General features: G+C 42.7%; 1 protein-coding gene across 5 annotated transcripts in view; it reads right to left on the bottom strand.

Moving 5' to 3' along the window:
- Window positions 1–24343, bottom strand: part of PDS5A (PDS5 cohesin associated factor A) — a 130914-nt gene that overhangs the window by 66467 nt on the left and 40104 nt on the right. For all 5 annotated transcript variants that reach the window (XM_053252359.1, XM_053252360.1, XM_053252362.1 and 2 more), the window contains exons 3-12: window positions 23256–23459; window positions 22799–22885; window positions 22295–22392; window positions 20863–20989; window positions 19369–19449; window positions 16862–17002; window positions 10448–10563; window positions 9678–9772; window positions 8375–8520; window positions 7562–7713 (exon numbers count right to left, since the gene is read on the bottom strand). In XM_053252359.1, coding sequence (XP_053108334.1) covers window positions 7562–7713; window positions 8375–8520; window positions 9678–9772; window positions 10448–10563; window positions 16862–17002; window positions 19369–19449; window positions 20863–20989; window positions 22295–22392; window positions 22799–22885; window positions 23256–23459 — 1247 coding nt within the window. The remainder of the gene's footprint in view (window positions 1–7561; window positions 7714–8374; window positions 8521–9677; window positions 9773–10447; window positions 10564–16861; window positions 17003–19368; window positions 19450–20862; window positions 20990–22294; window positions 22393–22798; window positions 22886–23255; window positions 23460–24343) is intronic.

Here is a 24343-nt window from a genome sequence, read left to right as displayed (position 1 = left end):
ATCTGTTGCAACGCCATCATACGGAACTTTTTGACGTGGATAAACTTGTTCAGGCAACGGAGGTCCATGATGGGACGGATCCCCCCATCCCTCTTGGGGATCTGAAAATAGTGTGAATAGAACCCCGTTAGCCTGTCTGCCCATGACACCGGGGCAATAGCCCCCTTTTCCAGAAGTTCCTTCACCTCCTGCAGAAGCAGCCTTGAGGAGGGAGTGCATTTCACCCCCGTGAAGCGTGGAAGAGTCCTGAATTCTATTGCGTGACCATACGTTATAATCTTCAGGACCCACCGGTCCGATGTTATGCTGTGCCATGCGGGGGCATGGCTTGCCAGTTTGATCGTTGGTTGGGACGGAAGGATGGAGAGATCCGTCAGTGCTGGTGGAGAAGCCCCCGCTGGCAGGGAAGGGTGTGTGTGTATGGAGACGGTAGGGAGGTTGGTGTCGATGGGCAGTCCACAGTTTCAAAGACGCTTTTGGGGTTCTTGTGGCTTCGCTCGCTGTGATTTAGGAGCCTTTTTCTTATTATAGAACGGGCGACACTGGTAAGACGAGTAGGGCTTCCTAAAGTCACGCCTGTCTTGTGACCTGTAGGAAGGTCTGAATTTTCCATAGTTGTTCCTATACGCTGATGTTGAGGAAGAGGTCGAGGGATGTGAGCTGAAAGTTTTTGCAGTGAATTTTGATTTCTTTAACTGCTCCATAGTGGAGTCAGTTGTTTCACTGAAAAGGCCAGTACCATCAAATGGCAATCCTTCTATTCTTTCTCTCATATCCATTTGGAGTCCCGTAGACCTCAGCCAAGCGTGTCTTCTCAGGGTTATTGCTGCCGCCATTGCCCGAGATTCGCTCTCAGCTAGATGTCTGGCAATGCTGAGCTGTCTGCGTGTTAGGTCTCCAGAGTTCTCTAAGACTTGGTGGAATTTAGCTTTAAAGTATTCTAAGGATAGGCAGTCCAAATCTTTCTCCAACTGTTCCCAGAGACCATGAGTGTACATTGTAGTGCAGGCCGCATAGTTTGCTACCTTAAAAGAAAGGCAAGAGGTCGAATAGATCTTCCTTCCCAATAGGTCCAGTTTCCTACCTTCCTTGTCAGGAGGGACTGTGTACCTCTTGCCAGACTTAGACGTCGCGGCACAATCTATTACTAGAGAGTTAGGCGCCAGGTGCTTGAGCAGATAGTCATTGTCCTTATCTTGAATTCTATAGAGATTTTCCAATTTCTTTGACGTCGGGGTGGAAGTGTGGAGGACTTCCCAAGCGCATTTCGCAGCCCTTGTAATTACTGGTAACATTGGAAGGGCAACTGGGGCAGTCATTTGAGTCTTCAACATAAATTTATATACTGGGTCGTCGATAGTTGCCAACTGCGACTGGATATCTAGACCAAGAGCATCAGCCATGGCCCGAATCTGTTTGTGGTACGCTTTCATTTCATCATTTGGTGAAACATAAGTTACCGGTGCCACAGCCGTAGGTGGTTCCACAATGGAACTGGTGTCTTCAGGGTCGGACTCAAAGTCAGAGGAGCCGTAGTGTTCTGAAGGAGAGGCAGGCTGCAGATGAGCGTCCTCAGCACGGTGAGGATCCGTTTGTGTGGCTGAATTGCTTTGTAGTTTTAGGAGACTTGTCTGTGTAGATGTAGACTTAAGGTGGAGTGGTGAAGTCTGTGTGGCGCAATGGTTCTTCATGGAGCCACACGTTTGGGTCGCAATTGTCGTAAAAGTCGCAAAGGGATGAGCAGGTGTCACTGGTCTCCAGGGCAGGTTAACGCCATCTCTGTAGGGACCAGCTGGAGAAGAGACTCCTAAGGAAGGGTGTCTATAACCACAGGATTGCCAAGGAGTGCGTGGCAAGTTGTTGGAGGATGGTGGAGCTGGAGGATGAGACAAGGTAGGCGTTCCTCCCTCAGCTTCAACGCCCCCTGAAGGGAAGCCGGTAAATGTCGAGCGGCCGCTTGACGTCGAGTCCAGGAGAGACAGAGATTGGGTTGCTGCTGGGAGAGATTCTTCAGCATCGACATCCACCATCTGGAAAGTCGGTATCGGGGGTCGATATCGAGGGGTTACTTGCATCGATGTTGACAGGACTGGAGTGTGCAAGGTGGACGGCGCAAAGGCCGAGGCTTGTGGTGTCGATGGAGAGGCAGACGAAGCCAAAGGTGTTGGAGCTGGTGAGAGAGTTCTTTTTGTCGGTATCGAAGCTCGCGGAGATCGCTGAAGGTTCGAAGCTCATTCGTTGTCGGGCAAAACTCGTCCGGCGTCAAAGGAGGAAACAGGGTCCGATGTAGTCAGTTGAGGTGGTTCAGCATCGAGCACTCTCAACGTCGACATGTCGGTAACGGGAGAATGCGTCGAAGGGGCATCCACATCGATAACTATCGGTGTCGAGGAAACGGGTAGCTCCTCCAGAATCACCGTCCGTACTGCGGAGTCAGTCGACGTCGATGGCTTCGATCTCGATTCCGATGACTGCGCCGTAGAGGGAGATGGTGTGTGTCCCCGCGGGCTCTTGCGAGTCTTTTGACGTTTGGAGTCAGTCAGAGTCGAGAGGTCATCATGACGATGCTTGGAAGCCTTCTCACGGTCTTTGGAGTGATGTGAGGGCTTTGAGGTAGAAGAGCTTGAGCTCTTTGATGATGTCTTTTCGAGTGTCGAGCGTCTATCTGAAGTCGAGGCGCTCTTCGACATAGATGACGTTTTGGCGGGAATCCTGTCAGAGGTTTTTTCTCTGCTCGACGTCGAAGAAGGCTTTAGCGCCTTAGATGTTGACGGTCGAGGAGTGCCTGGTGTAGACGGGCTCAAAACTTCATCGTAAATCGCCGCACGGAGGCGAAGAGCCCGATTCTTCCGAGTCTGTTTCGAGAAAGACAGACAGATTTTACACGAGGAGACGTTATGCTCCTCACCAAGGCACAAAAGGCAGAGGTCATGAAGGTCTTTGGAGGGTAACTTAGCCCTGCAGCCCTCACACCATTTGAAAGATTTTTTTCCGTCAGCCATATCAAGGTCGAAGCCGTTCTGTGTCAGTTCGCCAGAAGTCACCGAAGCCAGTTCAAAACGAGAGCCAGAGATTTCCGAAAGCCGTTCCGTAAGTAGAGCCAGAGAATTCCGATATTTCCAGTCCGAGTCAAGAGGATAGATGAACAACCGAGGAACTAGTAAAGACGAAGAGGCACGGACCGCAGGTCTAGGACACAAGGCGGTCGGAAAAGAACTGAGGGACTACGCGCCTCAGGCCTTATATAGCACGCAGCAGCATGGGGGCGTGGCTTGGGCGCTTCGACGAGCTCAGGCATGGATACCGTGGGGTCCCTGCGCAGGCGCAGAACCCATTCTTATGGACATCGACGGATCTCGAACCAGATCAAGAGTAGACCCCTTCTCTCTGACAAATCCACTATACTGGGTAAATTGCACCCTTTCCCAACAAAACCTTCACTTCCTCTATTAGAGCAGAAGTTGCAGGAGTATATTTTATACCTGCATAAACAGGTAGAGTTTTGAACTCTATCACATAGCCTTGTATTGACAATGCGCAGCACTCATGCATCTGAAGTGATGTTTTGCCATGCAAGTGCATAACTCACTAGTCTTATAGAGGTGGACGTTTCTATGGAATCCAGTGCAACAGTCAAACCACCAAAGAGGCTGCTTACATGGCTTTTGTTACTTGCTACAGCAGCATTGTTGTTTGCTTTTGATGCCATAGCTTATTTGCTGATATTGGCGATAGCGTCTCTTGTAATCCCTCCTTTCTGGTGGCTTAAAAAATTGACGCTAGCAGTTAAAGGGCTTATTCCGGTAAGACGAATAAGACTGTGTACTAGAAGATGAAAACTTTTTTGCAGTATCTTTTTATTTCTTTAACTTCTCCATCTTGTTGTAAGTCTCTTCACTAAACAACCCTAGAGAGCCAATGTAGCGTAGTGGTTAGAGTGTTGGATTAGGACCGGGAAGACCTGAGTTCAAATCCCCATTCAGCCATGAAGCTCATTGGGCGACTCTGGGCCAGTCATGTATCTCTCAGCCTAATTTACCTCACAGGTTTGTTGCGAGGATAAACATAACTATGTATGGGCATCTGGGCATCTTGGAGGAAGAGTGGGATAGAAATGTAAATAAAAAAATTAAACAATGAAACAGTAGTTGCCAGTGACCTTTACTCTATCTCCACTATATGCTTTGCTATGCCAAGATGCTGGCATGTGTTATTTGTGGACTTAGCAAAGGTATCTTTGAATTTCTGATGGAATTCCTCTGGTAGGCCCTTTATGTCCTGTTGCCAATTTCCCCAGATTGAGTGGTGGAACTTGGCCATGCAGGCCATATAATTTGAAATCTTAATGGACAGACACACAGTAAAATACACTCTCCTACCCATATTATCAATTTTGTGGCCCTTCTTGTCTACAGGCACAGTGGCGACAGCCAGACTTGCTTGAAGTTGCAGTCTATCACTAATGAGTTTGGCATGGGATGTTTGAATAGGAAAGAGCCATCCTCCTCTTGCACTCAGTACAAACCTTCTAGTCTCTTAGAGGTTGGAGTTGCAGTACTGGGTGCATCCCATGCAGCCTTTGTAACGACCAGAGCATAGGTAAAGCAAACAGTGATGCAGAGTGAGAAGCTGCCATAACGTCATAGACGTTAATTTCTGAAGTCTGTTTTTTAAACTCCAGACCCCAAACTTGAGCCATCTCAGATACCTGCACGTGATATTCCTTCAACCCGTCAGTGCAGGAGATGGAAGGTCTAGAGGGTACATTTTCATCCAGAGATGTGTCAGAAGGGTATTACATTGCTACAAATTCACCATCCAAATCAGAGGAATATATATAATCTTCACTAACCTGGCCGCCCGAACCACGTCTACACCAGAATGCTACTCTCTGATGAAGTTCCAGCCTTCACCTTTAACCAGGTTCTGCATGGGAGCATGTAAGATCCACTGGATTATGATGGCCAGGACCTCGCACCAACTCTGAATAGTTTTGATCTGTTGATACAATTCACTAGTGCTCCTTTCTTATACACATTACTTTTGTCAAGTTAGTATGTTAGGATTTTTAGTAATCTCATATTTTTGAGGGTATCGGTTTTTGAGTACCATACAATAGCTTTTAATATTAGAGTAATAATAAAGTTTTATGGTTTATGTAGTGATTTATGTTGATTTTATAGTATTGAATTAGCTTTTTAGCAGTAGTCTTATAGTATCTTTATAACTTTAGAACAATATTTTTTAGTATTTATAGTCTACAATAATTTTGAATAGTTTCTAGTAGTTTTATCATTAATTATATTATAGTTTACAGTAATTGTGTTCTATAGTAATTTTAATGTTGATGTAACATGATTTTAATTTTGACCATGCCATTTTATAATGACTTTTTGATGTTGCTCTACTGTACTGCCTTATGCTGGTCTTGGACCATAATAAAGTTGATTTGATTTGACTTGTATAATCTTCCCCAGAGGAGAGCCTCTCCTCCTCTTGAATTGCCTTAGGAGATGTATCTGCAACACATCCCCAGAGACCAGATGGCTGATCTCCCCAGAGACCACCAGCACATCCTTAGCAGGCGTAGCTTGTTAAACAGCAGTTAGTGTAGGTAGAGACTTTATTGAAGAACCACCTGCAACCGCAGTAGAGACTTTAAACAGGATGTGTCCCTACTGCCTCTGGAGTGCTGATGAAGCTGCCCCTTTCATTGTCTGAAGCCGGTCACTTCTATCACTTCTCATTCTCTCCAAGGAAACAGACCTTTGTGCTTACTAAAGACAGTAGTCATCACAGTAATATGGTAAGCCTGGAGACATAGTGCAGCGATATTCTCAAGCCCTAGTTTGTTTTCTTGACTTAAAAATCCTCTAAATGTCGAAGCCGATCGAGTGCTTTCAGTAGAGTCTAACAGAGAAAGCAAGGAACGGGTAACAGCCTGATTTAGATTAACGTCATCCCCCATTAGAATTTCTTCCTCAACACTGATGATCAACATTGATGGAGAAGGATGACTTTTCAACAAGACTGTTCCCATCTATGTCAATGGATCCAGCAATCTAGACAAGTGTCTTGATGCAGTAATTGCTGATGCTGGCACCAGGTCCAAAGTTTGCTTCTTCGATACAGAGTTTGTCATCAACAGTCACTTCGATGTCAACTTCGAAGGTGCTTGCAGCTTTGCCATTGCAACTGAGTCCTTCAACAGTGATATCGATGTCTGCCTTGGCATCGACAGTAGAGATGCCTGCACCACCATTGTTTGAAAACCCTGACAAGGACGGTGTTTGAAGAGTGGATTTCAATACCAAGGCATCCGTTGACTCATGGGGTCTTTGCTTCTTCGACGGTGACTCTGAAAGCAGTTCCTCATCCGAGGATCTTTTCTTTCTCTTATGTTTCCTATGGCAACTCCCGGAGGCAAAATCTTTCGAGACCTTTACTGGGCACTGGAATACTTGCTCCCCTGATGTCTCTCTCAAAGCTGAATTAGACCTTGATGTTTAATCGGTGTCGATACTGAGGTCAATACTGACAATGGGGGTTGTGGAGAGAGCAGCATTGTCTGTCAGGGACCACCCAGAGTTGAAGTACACGGTTTTGCAAAGCACTTGCTTGTACAGAGCCACCCAGGGGTTCATGTTTCACACCCAGAGTTGAAGTGCCCAGTTTAAAAAAGTTTGATAAGAGAAGGGCGTGCAAATTCTACAGGTCCTTGTATTAAGATCTTCACCTATACAGAATAAACAGGAGTCATGCCAATCTGTCAAGGGCAACTTTCCCCCACAATCCTTGCACTTCTTAAAAGTTTTCCTAATGTCCATTGAGAAATCGGAAACCAAAAACAAGCTGCATCGAACTGGGAAAACAGTTCAAATCCATTAACAAAATCCAGGCCATTTAGCAATAAAAGTAAAACACAATTAACCAAGCTCTCTTTCTCCCTAGAACCAAATCCAACCAAGGAGACCTAGCTGACGACGTGAATGATTTGGCAGTCGGAAAGGAACAAAAAAGAAGGGCAATTCCAATCATTGAAATAAATGGTTGCACTGAGCGCAAGGGGCTGTGAATAAGCTATCACTACGAGGTTTGAACGCTTAGGCAGTCAAAGAGAAACTAAAAGAGAGACACCCCAACCGCCACTCTTAAAGAACTCGGCACAGCACGTGCAGGCGGGGTGGGGCGTCATGAGGAGCTACTCAATCAGCCTGCGAGGTCCCTGCACAGGCGCAGAACCCATTCCTTATTATTACAACGGATCACGATCCAGATTCTAAGCTTATGAATGTCCTACGGATCACACTTCAGATCCTTAGTTTGCTGAAACATATGAATCAGGTGAACTATGGATATCTCAGAGGATGGATAGAAGCATGGAGGAGGGAGGGAGAGGAGTATGCAAACCCAAAGGGGTCCCGAATAGCCAAATCATTGTCGCAATCAGCTCCATAATGGCAGGATTAAGCTACAGAGAATTTTAACAGCTACTTTGGGATGGATGTGCAAGTTTTTGTGCTTCACAGTTCATTTTAAGAAAGTAGATAAATTGACTCACTTGTCATCAATACTATTCTGATAGTATATATGCAAAAGTTTATCCTTTATCCAGCTCACTTTCTCTGCTGCATCCTTCCCAGCTTCAGCATGAAGACAGTATTTTTTGTACAGCTGGGCAAGGCCCATCATTGCTTCTTTTCTTACCCGCCACTTAAAAGAAACAAGAACACACATTTCACTATTATCATTTTGCCCAGAAACAGCTATATTAGAAATAATTTCACATTCAATGTTAATGAAGAAAATGTCTCATACATTTTACGAACTTAAGTTACTGTGGAAGTGCCAACTATTTTGTTATTCTTTTTCATGGTGTGCAGGACCGTGAAATCTAAAAAGTGTTTATTTGTTCAACAGAAGTCTGACAGGACAACTATCCAGAGCTGCAGCCCCCTTACATTTTGAGTGATTTGAGGAAAAACTGACATGACTGAATAATCAATATCTGATGATCTTTTGACTGCAAGGAGATTTTATAAATAAAAAACAAAAAAACAATGGACAACAAAAATGCCAGAACTAGTTAGGAAACATTTTGAATTGGAGAAAGTCAATGTGGCAGACTTGCAAGCACATCTCCACACTCTGCACATAGTATTAGATCCTGGCCAAAAATTATATTCTATGTAGGAATTCCTGAACTCTCCAAGACTCACCTTTGTTTTAAAAGGTGATGTCAAAATGTGAACAACAAATAACAGGCTTTCATGATTTGTTTCAACGCTATGCAGCATGAAAAGAATACATTTTCACAATTTTGTCCCCTTGGTTAAAGGCTCAACATATTTTTGCTATATTCCATTTGCCTTACCCTCTTGTCCAGTGTTCTCTCTCTCACAAAGCCAAGTAGCTGGTCATTGACTAAAGAAAGATCCCTTTTGCCAGCAGTTATTATCGTAACAATGACATCATGGCGAATGGCTTCTTCTGGATCATGTGATCTAACTTTTAAGTACTCTGTTCCAAAAAGGAAAACTATCAGTTCTACTGAAAAAAATAGTACATGCATATACTGTGGTTGTAACAAAAGCTGGTGGCCACAACTTTAACACCCTTGTATTAAAATAACTTCCACTAGTGGAATTTAATTCCAAATAGGGATGTGTACAAATCACAATTAGAAGATCAATTCGCAGCACAGCACCAGCACCTTTAAAAGTTCATGCCTGCTCCTCCGCCGCTGCCACAGCTTCCTGTATCAGTGATGTCGTTCCCCCCCCCCCCCGCCAAGCTACCACTGCGCACCGGTGGCACTCCCCCCAGCTGCCCTCACATGATGGCAGCACGCACATGGCCGCCGCACATGCGTGTAGGGCAGCTGGGGGGAGCGCCGCCAATACAGGAAGCTGCAATGGAGGAACAGGCATGGACCTGCTATCCTCCTTTTTAAGTGGCACTGGAGCTGTGCTGCAAATCACAATTTGTGTACATACTTACTTCCAAACACAGTGATTTAGGACAGAGTAGTTAATATGACAGTCAACTGGGAAAGCAACAGGTCTTGTTATGCAAAGCCTACTAATTAAACTGAAATTTTCACCAAAATCAGTAGATGAGAACAAACTACATGTTACATTAAGCCCACTGTTAAGAGAAGAGCTTAAAACTTGAAGTGTATCTTTTCATCAGAAGAAGTTGCATGGGATTGGGACCATGGCATGTGTGAGGGTCTTTAACATTTTCCCGTTGCTATTTGCTGCTGGCTGGGGTTGTGTGCTCAGTAGGCAAATGGCACAAAGGGAAAGTTTAGAGTGGTCCCAACCCATATCCTCCCACCACCCAAGCCAGAGTTTTGTGAAAAAGAGACAGACACTTGTTTTCAATCTGCCTCTTAATGACAGACTAAATGCAACATTTAGTTTTACCCTCAATCTTGTTTTATATGTTGGGGAAGTGCAAAGTATCAGCACTTCCATATCAGTATCTCTTCTTTGTATGAAACAGCCTTCAGCAATCCTTTTAATGATCCAACTGTTTAAGAAAATAATCAAAAAGTCACACAATATATTTTTTAACTATATTGAGATTTCTTGTGCCACTATAGTATGTACTTGAAACAATTATCCCCATGCGCTTTTGTCTAATTATTTTAACATCTGAGTTTCATATCTCACCAGTGAGGTCTTTTGCTAAATCTGGATGGTTCATTAAACAATGACTTGCAAATTTCACGCTTTCTAATCTCACAGGGACATGGATATCATTAAATCTGGAAGAGAGGAAAATATTAATTCACAATTATATTTGTGAATATATTATATTTACAATATAAAATAATTATATTTGCATTTGAGATTAATCTGTTGCTATACAAATGGAATACAAATGCTACTGTACATGTTTATGGTACATGAGTTATTAACTATAAGGAAGCAGTAGCAGTATATTCCTATCATAGGAAGCTGCCTTAAACCGAATCAGAGTCTTGTCTACACACACTGGCAGTGGCTTCTCCAAGGTTGCAGGCAGGCATCTCTCAGCCCTATCTTGGAGATGCCAGGGAGAGAACTTGGAATCTTCTGCATGCAAGTGCTCTTCTCAAAGTAGCCCCATCCCCTAAGGGGAAGATCTTACAGTGCTCACACACAGTTTCCCATTCAAATACAAACCAGGACAGACCATGCTTAGCAAAGCAGACAATTAATGCTTGCTACCACAAGACCAGCTCTCCTCCCGTCAAAGCAGCAGGATATACTATTTTAGCCATCACTGCAATTCTATGAAACAGCACCCTGACTCTTGAGCAGCTGTCTCTTAAAACATGTTATATGAAATTTAGGAGTCCTTATCTGAAAGCATGAAATGGTAGGGAAAAAATAGCTTCAGAGACTAATACAAAGTAAGACAAATACACATTAATTAATACATCTGTATATTTTCTCACCGGCCAAGAAAACATTGCCAAAGAGGACGGTTTTGAGTTGCAAGGTCGGAATCTTTAGAGCCAAATAGCTTAGCTAAAAGCCGAACAACAGCTAAACGTTCCTCTCCATCGTTGCTCTATAAATTGAAAAAGAAAAAGCAGCTTTTGAATAACAGACTGTCAAAATCAAACTGTAAATGTACAGTTATCAAACTTTTCTATTGAACACTGGATTCTTGCCTTTCTCCCTGAAAAAGTGAAAGTCAGATGCAATACTGGAGTGAAAACACATTACAGATTACCCATAAAGCCCTCTCGCAACATATATTACATCTTGGAGCGAGGACACACATTTCATTGATACTGAAAATGGCCTTCCAGTGAAGAGTTCTCCCAGTTCTCCCTGTACCAGGAACTACTTTGAATTTCACTTTGAAATTCAGAAGAAGAAACTTCTCCCAAATGAGTATGGTGAAAAGAAAACTGAAAGGGAAAATCCGGAGAGTCATTCCACTCCAGAATGCATGGAATTTACTCAAAACCACAATACTAGAAGCCCAGTTAGATTGCATACCAAAAAGGAGGAAAGGTACCACTAAGTGCCTAACTTACTTCACAGGGTTATTGTGAGGAGAAACTTAATTATGTAGAACACCGCTCTGGGCTCCTTGGAGGAAGCGCGGGATATAAAATGTTTAAAATAAATAAATAAATAAATACGTTTTCCAGGCACCACTGGAGGATGCCAGCATGGCTAACAGGTAAAGTCAAGGAAGCCATAAAGGGGAAGAAGACTTCCTTCCGAAACTGGAAGGCCTGTCCAAATGAAGAGAACAGAAAGGAACACAAACTCTGGCAAAAGAAATGCAAGGTGACAATAAAGGAGGCAAAAAGGGAGTTTGGGGAACATTTCGCTAAAAGCATCAAGCAGAATAATAAAAACTTCTTTAAATACATCAGATGCAGGAAACCTGCCAGGGAGGCAGCTGGATCATTAGACAACGAGGGAGTGAAAGGGATTATTAAGTAGGATATGGAGGCTGCAGAGAAGCTAAATGAGTCTGTCTTCACAGCAGAGGATACTGAACATTTACCTGTTCCTGAACAAGGCTTTTCGAGGATGGAGGCTAAAAAACTGACAATAAAATAGAAGTGACAAGAGATGATGTTCTAAACTGTCTGGAAAAGTTAAAAACCAGCAAATTGCCAGGGGCAGATAGCATCCATCAAAGAGTCCTCAAACAACTCAAATGTGAAATTGTCGACCTCCTTGTAAAAATATATAAAACTTATCCCTACAATCAGGCTTTGTAATGGAGGCCTGGAAAGTAGCCAATGTAACCAATTTTCAAAAAAGGGATCCGGGGCGATCCAGGAAATTACAGGCTGGTTAGCTTAACATCCGTTCCAGGCAAATTGATGGAAAGCATTCTCAAGGATAAAAATGTAAAGCACAAAGAACAACAGGCCCTGTTGGAAGAGAACCAGCATGGCTTCTGCAAAGGTAAATCTTGCCTCACGAACCTTTGGAGTTCTTTGAGAGTGTCAAGAAGTGTGTGGATAAAGGTGATCCAGTTGACATAGTATACATGGACTTCCAAAAAGAGTTCGACAAAGTTCCTCATCAAAGACTCCTGAGGAAACTTAGCAGTCATGGGATAAGGGGACAAATACATGTGAGGATTGCTAACTGGTTGAAAGACAGGAAACAGAGGGTAGGGATAAATGAAGAGTTTTCACAATGGAGGGAAGTAAGAAGTGGGGTCCCTCAGGGATCTGTACTGGGACCAGTGCTTTTTAATTTATTCATAAATGATCTAGAAGTAGGGGTAAGCAGTGAGGGGGCCAAATTTGCAGATGATACCAAACTCTTTCAGGTAGTGAAATCCAAAATAGATTGTGAGGAGCTCCAAAAGGATCTCTCCAAACTGGGACTGGACGACAAAATGGCAAATGCGGTTCAGTGTTGGCAAGTGTAAAGTGATGCACACTGGGACGAAAACCCCCAACTTCAAGTATACATTGATGGCATCTGAGCTGTGGGTGACTGACCAGGAGAGGAATCTCGGGGTCGTGGTGGACAGCTCGTTGAAAGTGTCGACTCAATGTGCAGCAGCTGTGAAAAAGGCCAATTTCATGCTAGGGATCATTAGGAAGGGGACTGAAAATAAAACTGCTAATATTATAATGCCCTTATACAAAACTATGGTGCAGCCACACCTGGAGTACTGGGTACAAGTCTGGTCACCACATCTAAAAAAGAACATTGTAGAACTGGAAAAGTTGAAGAAGAGGGCAACCAAGATGATCAGGGGCCTAGAGCACCTTCCGAGAGCTTCAACACCTGGGACTTTTTAGTTTAGAAAAAATATGACTGCGGGGAGACATGATAGAGGTCTATAAAATCATGCATGGTACATCGAAAGTGGATGGAGAGAAATTTCTCTCTCACACACATAACATTAGAACCAGGTGTCATCCCATTAAATTGATTACCAAGAAATTTAGGTCCAACAAACGGAAGCACTTTTTCACACAACACATAATCAACTTGTAGAATTTTCTGTAACAAGCGATGGTGTTGGCTACTAGTTTGGATGGATTTAAGAGGGGTTTGGATAACTTCATGGAGGAGAGGTCCATCAATGGCTACTAGTCTGAGGGCTACAGGCCACCTAAATGATGGGCTAAAATAAAATGTTTTCAATCACTATTTAAAAAGAGAAAAAGAAGGAGCCTGACATATCTACTAGTGAGGAAAAAGTTCTACCTGCATGGTGCTCCACTCAAAAGGCCCTCTCTCTGGTACATATCAAATGTATAACAGTTAGAGCTGGGTCCGGGAGGCTGGTCTAAGGGTTCCAGGAAGGTTCGTAAGGGAGCAAACAGTCCTTAAAGGTAATCTGCTGCTAAACTGCATAGGGTTTTCAAAGTCATAGTCTGCACGTTAAATTAGACAACCATGTAAGTTGATCTATTATAAGCGTGATCTAGCCTCACCCAACATCCTGGCTGCCAGATCCTACAGTAATTACAGTTTCTAAAATGCCTTCAGAGACAGTAAACTTAAAAGTATATTGCAGTAGTAACAAGCACTTTTGACACAGTACTTAAAAGAATAATAATTTTATATTTGTTTATTTATTTGATTTATATATTGCCCCTTCAAAAATGGCTCAGGGTGGTTTACAACAAATAAATTAACAGTTAAAATCAAAACTAAATCAACTGAACAATTAAAATCATTTAAACATTAAAAACATTAACATTAAAGTAATTTAAAAACAGCATTAAATTTTTAAACCATAAATCTAATAAAAAGCCTGGGTGAATTCAGTGCCTTTTAAAAAGTTGCCAGAGATGGGGAGGCTCTTATTTCAACAGGGAGCGCATTCCAAAGTCCAGGGTTAGCAACAGAGAAGGCCCGTTCCCAAGTAGACGCCAAACGAGTTGGCAGCAACTGCAGGCAAACCTCTCTAGATTATCTCAACAGGCAGCGGGACTCATGGTGAAGACGATGTTCTCTTAAATATCCAAGGCCTAACCCGCTTAGGGCTCTATAGGTAATAACCAGCACCTTGTATTTTGCCCAGCAACGTATCAGCAGCCCATGTAATTCTTTCAACACAGGAGTGATATAGTCTCTACTAGATGATCCAGAGATCAACCTGGCTACCGCATTCTGGACCAACTGCAGTTTCCGGACTACGTACAAAGGCAGCCCCACATAGAGCACATTGCAGTAATCCAACCTAGAGGTTACCAGCATATGCACCACTGGTTTGGAGTCGTTCATCTCAAGAAATGGACTCAGCTGGCATATCAGCCAAAGCTGATAAAAAGCATCCCCAGCCACTGTCTCAACCTGGGACACCAGGTAGAGGTTTGGATCCAGAAGCATCCCCAGACTGTGAACCTGTTCCTTCTGGGAGAGTGTGACCCCATCCAGAACTGGCGGACCAACAATGTATCCCGAGTACCAACCCTGCACAATATGTATCTCCGTCTTATTTGGATTCAGCCTTAATTTGTTATCCCTCATCCAGCCCATTACTGCCTCCAGGCAGGCATTTAGGGAGGTTATGCCTTCTCCTGATGAGGTTGACATGGAGAAGTAGATTTGGGTGTCATCAGCATACTGATAACACTCTGCACCAAATCTCCTGATGATCTCTCCCAGCAGTTTCATGTAGATGTTAAACAACATTGGAGACAATACGCAGCCCTGAGGGACACCATAGGAAAGTTCAGATTTTGAAAAACAACAGTCTCCAAGGGACACCATCTAGAATCTGCCTGTGAGGTGGGACCGGAACCACTGCAAAGCAGTGCCTTGCACCCCCAATCCCTTCAGATGTTCCAGAAGGATACTATAGTCAATAGTATCGAAAGCTGCCAAAAGATCCAAAAGGACCAACAGAGTCACACCCCCTCTGTCAATTCCCTGTTGGAGATCATCCATCAGGTTGACCAAGGCAGTCTCCATCTCATAGCCTGCCCGAAAGCTAGTCTGAAGTGGGTCTAGATCAGTGGTTCTCAACATGTGGGTCCCCAGATGTTGCTGAACTACAACTCCCGGCATCCCTAACCAAAGGCCAATGGGGCTATGGATACTGGGAGTTGTAGTTCAGCAACATCTGGGGACCCACACGTTGAGAACCACTGGTCTAGATAATCAGTTTCCTCCAAGACTGCCTGGAGCTGGGAGGACACCACCTTCTCAATCACCTTGCCCAACCATGGAAGATTGGAAACAGGCCTGTAGTTGCTTAACTCTGAGGGATCCAAGGCAGGCTTCTTCAGAAGCAGTCTAATGATTGCCTCCTTCAGACAAGGGGGCAGCCTGCCCTCCCACAGAGAAGCATTTATAATTTCTACCAGGCCCTTTATAACAGCCTCCCTGCCATACAGTATAGGCCATGTCAGGCAAGGATCAAGAGGACAGGTGGTAGGCTGCATCATTCCAAGCAACTTGTCCACATCCTCATGACTCTCAAACTGAAATTGATCGAGGGTCATCACATAAGAGGAGCTGCTAGACACCTCAGCGTCACACTCTAACAATTGCGGAGTTTGAATCTAAGCCGGCCCTGCCCGAATATGAGAGATTTTGTCCACAAAAAACTCATTTAAAACATCACAGTGAGTAATTGTTGGTTCCAAATACTGATTCAAGGGGGGAAAGGCACACATTAGCCCCTTCACAACCCTAACTCCTCCACCGGACGTGAACTTGCGGACACGATACGGGAGGAAAAGAATCGCTTCTTTGCTGCACGTATCGCCTGAGCAAAGATCTTCAAATGCACTCTATGCAGTTATCTGCTGGATTCAAGTAGAGTATTTCTCCAATTGAGCTCTAGTCGTCTACCTGCCACTTCAGCCCCTGTAGTTCTGTATACCAAGGGGCCAGAGAAGACACTTAGGAGTGATCATGTCCACTGCCCTGGTGAGTTAATGCTAGTATAATAAACAATATAGAATAGAATAATGCTAGTCACCTGTAATTAATTTTTATTGTAAGTAAAACAAACAATTCTATCATTCTGCTGGATCTAGGAAGCTAGTTAGACATAATAAGGGCTTGTGCATGCCCAGTAGAATTTTACTTTTGTCTTTGACAAATGGATCCTCAGACCATGTAGTTAATCAAATGATCATCCATCTTCTCCCCACCCGCCATTTAAAAAAACTTGTTTGCCAAAGGAAGCAACTGTTTGCGAAATGGATTGTGAGCCCTTTGGGGACAGAGCACCATCTTCTTCTTATTGTTCTTTTTCGATGTAAACTGCTTTATAGGGGTGTGCACAAAATCAGTTTGCCTGGTTCGATCTGGGTCTGAACCAGACTCAAACAGAATCAGGCATGTTTGGTTTTGTCCCCCCAAACACACTCCCTGGCTTGAATTCAAACTGGTTCAGGGGTTCTAACATCAATCTATATATTTTTAAAATCACTCACTGCCTCCAGAGGGGGTGCTGCTGTAGCCGCAAGGAGTGGGTGTCTCCGGCAGCTCCCCCTCCCCTGCTGGCCTCCCCCCAGGCTCAAATGACCTGGTTCCAACCATTTTCATCCCGTTCTGGGACTCTCTGAGCTTGTGGTGGCCATTTTGGAGGCTGCCACACATGTGCACTGGCCCAATCAAGCCCTCAAGCCCGACCAGTTAGATGGCAATCTGCTCAAGGTCGAGCCGGTTCGCACATCCCTACTGCTTTGAGAACATCTGTTGAAAAGCATTGTATAAATAATAATTTAAATACATAAATGAAGTCCAAAACTACACTTCACATATGGAACTAGCTGCATATTCCTTGGAACTTGATCAAAATATTGCCATTGCCAACTAGAGAAAATAATGCGTTCTTTAACGACACAGTCTCATCCTGGGGATCACCACACACTTAGAATTTAATATATGACTGTAATTTATCTTACCTTCAGTTTGAACTCAAGCTGGGGCATGACAGACAGTAGTAAGTTGGGATCAATAGCAAAAAGCTCCTGTATTAGATCAAATACATGCTCTGACAAGTCACTTACAGAAGACTTTCCTAGTACCAAAACCTGGTTAAAAAACTAGAAAACAGAGAGGATATAGTTAAGAATTAGAAAAGTGAAAATGAAAAAACAAACAGTGTCATACAAATTTTGACTAGCCTTCAAGGAGGCAGCAGAAGCAGTTGAGACTGCCTGTCCTGGAACTGTGGAGAGGAATCTGGACAAGCCATTGCAAAGTAGCACACAGGAGAGATACTGCCTAGAGAGTAGAGATGTGCATGGAAGAAGCAGTTTAGCGGTCCCTTCCTGGAGCGCTGAACTGGTTACGTCCACTGGTGTTCAAACCAGTTCAGAGGGTGGGAGGGAGTTGCTTTAAATGACAGGGAAGGCACTGCCTACCTGTCAGCCCCCGCCCTGCCACTTTTCCCCCACCGGCACTCTCCAGAAAAGCAGGTGCACTGGACTGCAGCGTTCCTGCTTGCAGCCTGAGCATCACCATGCTAATGGTTGGCGTGCACGTGCATGTTGAGTAGAATTCTACTTCCGACTGCAGTTAGAATCAAACCAGTATTGGTCATAATGTCCAAACTGATGGATATTGTATTCTAATTAAAAGTGCTTGAAATAAACTGCGATCTGAACCAAGGTTTGAAGTGGGTTTCAGGTTGTGGCTTACTTCAAGCACTTTGGGTGGAAGAAACATAGATCAGTCAATTTGGACATTTTAAGCCGTGTTCCCTCTAACAGGGATTCCCAGATATTGTTGACTACAGCTCCCAGAATCCCCAGCCAAAGACCACTGCAGCTGCGGATGCTGGGAGTTGTAGTCAACAACATCTGGGAATCCCTGTTAGAGGGAACACTGATTATAAGCTATTTTATTTGTTTCTAACTGTAATTAGTAGTAGAATTCTTTTGACTCATGCCCAGGTAGGAGAGAGGGCACATGCTAGACACTGCTGGGAACTAAGATGTAATCATAGTCCCACATGACATCTGAACCTGCCCACTGCCTTTGCTGAGGTGACATAATCCTGTGGGACGTGGCACCATTGTAGAAGTTCTGGGGTTTGGAGAGAGTATGCACAGCATGATCAGGAGTGTGGTGGGGGAGCAGCCAAGGAAGATTTTCTCATGGTTCCCCGGCATACTGGAAGAGAATGCAAGAGAGGAGGCAAGCTGTAACCATTTCAATCTGATCTGAAGCTACAGCAAGCAGCTTTGGGAGTGGGCTAGCCCCCAACATAGATGCTCACCAATTTAACAAATAGTTTTTACCACAAGTTTAAAATTTAACACAAGGGAAAGTTTGAAAATGCTTGAACAACACTGAAAACATAGCTAAATGAACATAACTTTAACATTACAGTTCACAGTAATTCAGAAGAACTTTCACTGCAATCTTTCTATCAAACACACAATTACACTTCAATGGACTTAATCATACTTAAGTGAATAAGTTATGTTGCATAATTGATTTGTGAAGCCCCAGTTTTAAAACCAGCTTTCATCTGCAAGCTCAGGCAGGCATTTCTGGGATTCACTTATTTGACCTGTGAAACTCTATGTACATAATTTTCTGTCTATATAAACATGCTGTGCTTCACCATCAATATATTTATTCTGTCTTCTAATGAGGCACTTGCTTGGCAGCCTGCATGTACCAATTATATACCAGCTGCCTCGAGACAACCAGGCACAGCCCATACCATTCCAAATTAAATTCTCTCTCACACTGTGCTGCCAGGAGAGAGACTAAAAATGCTTGTGCAACAGCAACAACGCTCCTCTATACCCCCAGCAGCTAAACTATCTATAGCAAGACTGGCCCTGCTTTCTCTCTCCAATGCGATCATCGCTACATTTCTTCTCTCTCTGACTGAGGCAAGGGGAGCAGGAGGAACATGCATGCCAAGAAAGCAGGAGTCACATTACCCAACACTGGCTGACATCCAGACTAATATTGCACTAGTGCAAGGATGTTGCACTAGCTAGATGTGGCAAGTCAGGGAACACTTGTGTTCCTAATCAGTGCTGTGCTATCACAAACATGTCTGCACTTGTACAACAGGGTAGCGCAGCTCCTGCTGTGAAAACTCTTCCTCCGATGTTTGGTAGGGACCTTTTCACAAAAACATAACTCTGAAGCTCTCAGCGACTTTGTGCAGCTATGCCACTTTCTTGCACGAGCTCTACTTTGTTGTGCAAGTGCACCATTAGTCTGAATACTGGCCACTGTGATTCCCCAGCTGGGAAAACAGAGTAGCACTGAGGCTGCAAAGCCTACTCTGACTCTTACACAGAGTGTGATGCAGGGAAGACATTTCAGTCTTCCCCCGCCCTCTCCCATGGCTTTGATAGATTCAACACACACAAAAGGAATAAATCAAAGCAGCTAAGATTTAAGAAGTTAGCAGTGATATATTAAGGTATAGATTACATACATTGGCAATGCATGGCTCAATGGTCTGGACTGTCCTTTTCAATAAAACTTTTGCAAGATCAAATGCCTGTTTATTAAGGTTCTGAAAGAGAGAAGGGAAAACTTTAATTTAAAAAACCCAGTCTACTCAATTATCAGTATCACTATACATCAGCATAGAGGCTACTGCATCAATCTTCTGAGGGTTACTATTTGCTTTGACGCTAAGCACAAACACCAACTGATTATGAGGAAAAATTTCTTTACATGCCACTCGTAAAGCAAGACACAGGCCTTGTTGATATGAAGGTTTTTCTTCCTTGGATTAGTAGAGAACATCATTCATGCACATCCTCACTTTGCATCTCATCCTCCCACAAAAAGCAAAATATGACTCAGTAAAGTAGTGATTTCATTTGAACCTAGGATTTCCCTGAACCTACTCTGTACCACTCTTTCAATGCTGAAGAATTGTAGAATATTTTCAGATTCAGATATTTGATTTAAAACTTAATTTTTAGCCATCTTGTAAGACCACTGATTCACAAGCTATCAGGGTGGATTTGATTTAAATCAAACTGATTTAAATCACGATTTAAATCACTAGCAGGGTGGATAAAAATCAAAAAAATCCGATTTAAATCAAAAAAATCCAATTTAAATCAAAAAAATCAGATTTTTTTATTTAAATCATTTTTTTTATTTAAATCGGATTTTTTTTATTTTTATCCACCCTGCTAGTGATTTAAATCGTGATTTAAATCAAATCCACCCTGCAAGCTATCCAACTACCCATATATGCACACAATTCAAGAAGAGCAAGTCCGCTCTATCAGGCTTCCCTATATGACGCCCATAGGCTGCCCATAGGCTCCCCAAAGAAGGCAGCAGTGACCACTGCCATGAAGCCAGACATATGACACCTATTCTAGACTGAAGCCTGAATGCATCTATTGGCTTGCAGGAGAGCTGTTCCAGGAGATCCAGCCTACAGGAAGGAAACTACAAAGGCAGAGGTACCCTGGGTTCCTCTGAATCAACATACTGCAGTTGTGCTGGCTAAGCAAGGAGGTAGACTAGAAAACCCTAAAGGTCCCTTCCCATCTAAACATTTTAAGATTCCTATGAATCAACTGAAGTAAAAATACTCCATCGCACTTGTTTAGTTACAGACTTTGTAATTACTTTTATGGTTTTTAATTTGTTTTGTATACTTAATACATTGCTTTTACTAACTAATAGGTTAGTTCTTACAGCTTTGGGGCCACCCAGCAAAACAACAGACAGTACAAAAATAATTATATAAATAACATAATATTCCTGTATTCAGAAGTAAAGGGGAACTAACTATGTACTTCTGATGAGAGAAGCAGCAAAAGATGAAGGCAAAAAGCTAGCACAACCTTTTACTGCTCTTGCAGTTCTCAGAATAAAACATCTAATAGACCCAAAAAGGTCAAGTAAGCTATCCTAAGTGGGGTGGGGGAGGGTTTCTACTTTAAAAACAATTGCAAACCTTGTGTGCAGGGATGAGGTTGATAAGAATTGAGTCCAATAGTTCTTGAGTCACTCCATCGCCTTCCATGATGATAGAACTCATCAAATCTAGCATGTGCATTTGTACTTTCTGGTTGTGGCTATTGCTAAACATAAATTTAAAATTATAATAGATTAGTTTAATAATACTAATATATGGCCAAGTAATTGAGAACCTTTGTATTAGCTTGCAATGCTGTATGTGCACACAAACATACTGCACACACATACACCCCTTGTGGAATCTCTCAGTGAACACTAAACTACACTCAGGGGTGAAGGGCAGGTTTTGCTCCCAATGCAACAGCACCCAAAAGTGCAGCACTTCCCTCATAAGAATAAATGGAAGCTACTCAATTCTATGGAAGAGTAACTCCAGGACATTGCAGTAAAGGGGCTACCACTGCCCTCTGATCCTGGTGACCCCAGGTTTTTCAGGAAGTAAATTTTGCCTGTCCTAGAATCTTGCCAATTGTAGTTGGATTATATCACAGAGCTCAATGGGTGTGATAGAGAACCAAGGCTCCTCCAATCTGCATAGCCCTCTTCTGTGATTACTTCTTGATGACTTTAGTAGTGTGACTGAACCCTGGGAACTGAATCTTAGGAATTATGACAACCTCATCTCTCATCATAAGCATGGATAAAGGTGACCAGCGAAAGAATTGTTTCACCAAAGCAATTTCTCTTTGCAACCCACAAGACGTGTTTTTGAGGGTTGCTATTTGAGCTGTGTTCTAAGTAGTCGTGGTGCGAGTGAAGAAGTTCTGCTCATGTAGTGAGGTGGGTGGCAGTGGTCCCTCTAATTTTTTTCATCTCTGTGCAGAATGAGTTTTGTTCTGGGTGGCAATATCAAAGCAGTGGGTGCAGCATGTGCATTCAGAGTGCTGCCTTCCTGATTCAACCCTAGTGGGATCTAAAATTAACTGGGCAGACATATAAAAACTTGTGAGTGTGTGCACACATGTGCATGCTTTAGAGGGATCAATGGTGAGTGATGATTTTCGCTGACCATGTTCTTCCCTCTGCAGCCCTTTATGACCCTGAAAATCTGTTCCTGGAACCTAGGGGGTTGTCCAGAGTGGGACTGCATGTAACACAGGGGACTGCAGCAAAGAAGTGTGTGTGTGTGGGGGGGCTCCTCCCCTGGAGCAAGCAGAACTTCTACTCAGCTTCCGCACACTTAGGATATAAACTTAAACTTTTTTTTAAAAAGCACATTATTTAAAAATATGTAATACTTCTTTCTTGGATCACTAGAATTTTTTGACAAACATGAGGGACATTCTTAGCATATTATAAATTATTTATTCAAAATTTTTTGGTATATCCAATTTTTTAACATTAAACATTACATGTTATTTAGACTGCAAAAGAATATAGAGTATATATAAAAAAGTAATCCAACTTACTTGATAACTGAAAAGAGAGTCCTAAAAAGCTGAATAAAAATTTCATTACAATCTTCTAGCTCAAAGCAAATGTTGTAAGATTTAACCCAAGCTAAATTCTACAACAAAAAAACACAAAGCATTACAATTAAAACATTACAATGAAATTAGAACTGATAATCGTCAGCATAAATCTCAGCCAATGTAATCAACTAAGCACAGCTATGTTAATGAATGATGTACTAATTTCTAGAAGTAGGCAGCATGGTATGGATAGCTTACACAATGTTTATTCTGCTCTAACAATATTCAAATTGCTACATGTCTGACATGTTTTTATGCACTCCTGATTAAAGCTGTATTAAAAAGAGGTCTAGGATCAGAGACAGAATTATTTTCTGTCTTATAGAAACTGAACAACAAGCACATATTAAGCTACAACTTCCATAAACATCATTTAAGCTCTTTTGACCTCAAGACACTATAACAGGTTTTTTAAAAACACTATGCTTATTAAGAAGTTACCTCTAGTAAGTAAAAGTATCTGTTAAATTGGGGGCTTTTGGTGTCCTCCAGTCCTTTTAACTGTCTTGTAATAAACAAAAATATATCCTGGAAGACAAGAACAAAAAGGAAGTGAAAGAGCTTTTTAAAAATGTACTTTGGCACACACATTTACTGTAAATATTATTCTCTCTGTTATGAATATGTTTTCAATATGTCAGTCTTTAAGGCAGAGCTATACAACTTCAGCCCTCCCACAGACGTGATCTACAACTTCTCTAATCCCTGGCTACTGGCCACTGTGACTGGCGATGATGGGAGCTGCAGTCTGAAAACAGCTGAAGGGCAGAAGTTCGAGACTTAAAGTATCCAAATGACAGTTTATCAATCTCCATGAATCTCCATGGACAGTTTTTATCCAATCTCCTATTGCATTTACAACTGCAATAGGTAGAGATTATCTACAAATATGTTTTACCTTGAGTTTGTCATGGGAAGTGTATGGGGCTTCTGGTGCATAAATTCGAAAGATATCAGCCAAGCAACATGCTACGAGGAGACGGACATCTTTATTGGGATTCCTGAGGAAAAATTCTGATGCGAGGTGCAAGGCTAATGGGAGATACTGTTGTTTCTCATCTTCTGAGTCCTGATCCATGTCCATAAACGTTTTCACTACCATCTAGGAGTTAAAACAAAATATGAAACATTTTAACTTTGTGTTGCCAACTCCAATATTTAAAGAGATTTCCTGCAATGTATGATTAAACGTATGTTGGTTTTACAAGATTTCACAGGGCACACCAATATAAATTATTTATTCAACCTGCCATATTCTGTTTTAAAAGTACTTGAAATGATAAAAATAGAGCTTCATTAAAGCAACACATCTATTATTTAAAATATTTATGCCCCACTCCTCCAATGCAATACTGCTAGAGGCGGCTCACAAAATATAAAAATGTAAAATTAATTTTAAAAAACAACTAAAATTAGGACCCAGTTAAACCCTACAGATAAAACATTTAAAAGCCTCTCTAAAAAGATGGGCCTTCACATGTTTTTAAAAATCCCCAAGAGATGGAGCATAGTGAAACTCTTCTGGGAGGGGTAACTCCAAGGCCAAGGGGCTGCACTTCAACACCTTGCCCAAAACAGGTAGAATGGAAACTGGTCACTGGTCAAAAGCTATTTAAACTGACTCGCTTTTTAAACGAGGGACCTAAGGATCCACTCCTTCAGTCAGGAGGGCATCACCCCTTGATTCACGGAGACATTTACTACCTCTATCACCCACAGCCACAGCCCTTCCCAGGCTGTCTTCACCAACCATGAAGAGCAAAGGTCGAGCACATACATGGTAGGCCTCAGACTTCCAATCATCCTGTCCACCTCCTCAAGCACCACAGTGCAAAATTCATCCAGTCCAACAAGACCAGAAGGTTCATTGGTAAACATTCATTTCTGGTTCTGCAAATCCTTATCATCCCAAATTCCTTCGCTGCCATCACCAGCAGCACAGAGTAGGCCTTAATATAAGCTCTAACCTGTGTTCGATCACAGCGA

Source organism: Hemicordylus capensis, chromosome 5 (assembly GCF_027244095.1).
Source record: "Hemicordylus capensis ecotype Gifberg chromosome 5, rHemCap1.1.pri, whole genome shotgun sequence".
In the NCBI taxonomy this organism is placed as follows: Eukaryota; Metazoa; Chordata; class Lepidosauria; order Squamata; family Cordylidae; genus Hemicordylus; species Hemicordylus capensis.
The sequence above is the reverse complement of the archived record's forward strand: the minus strand, read 5'-3'. Positions and strand labels throughout refer to the sequence as shown.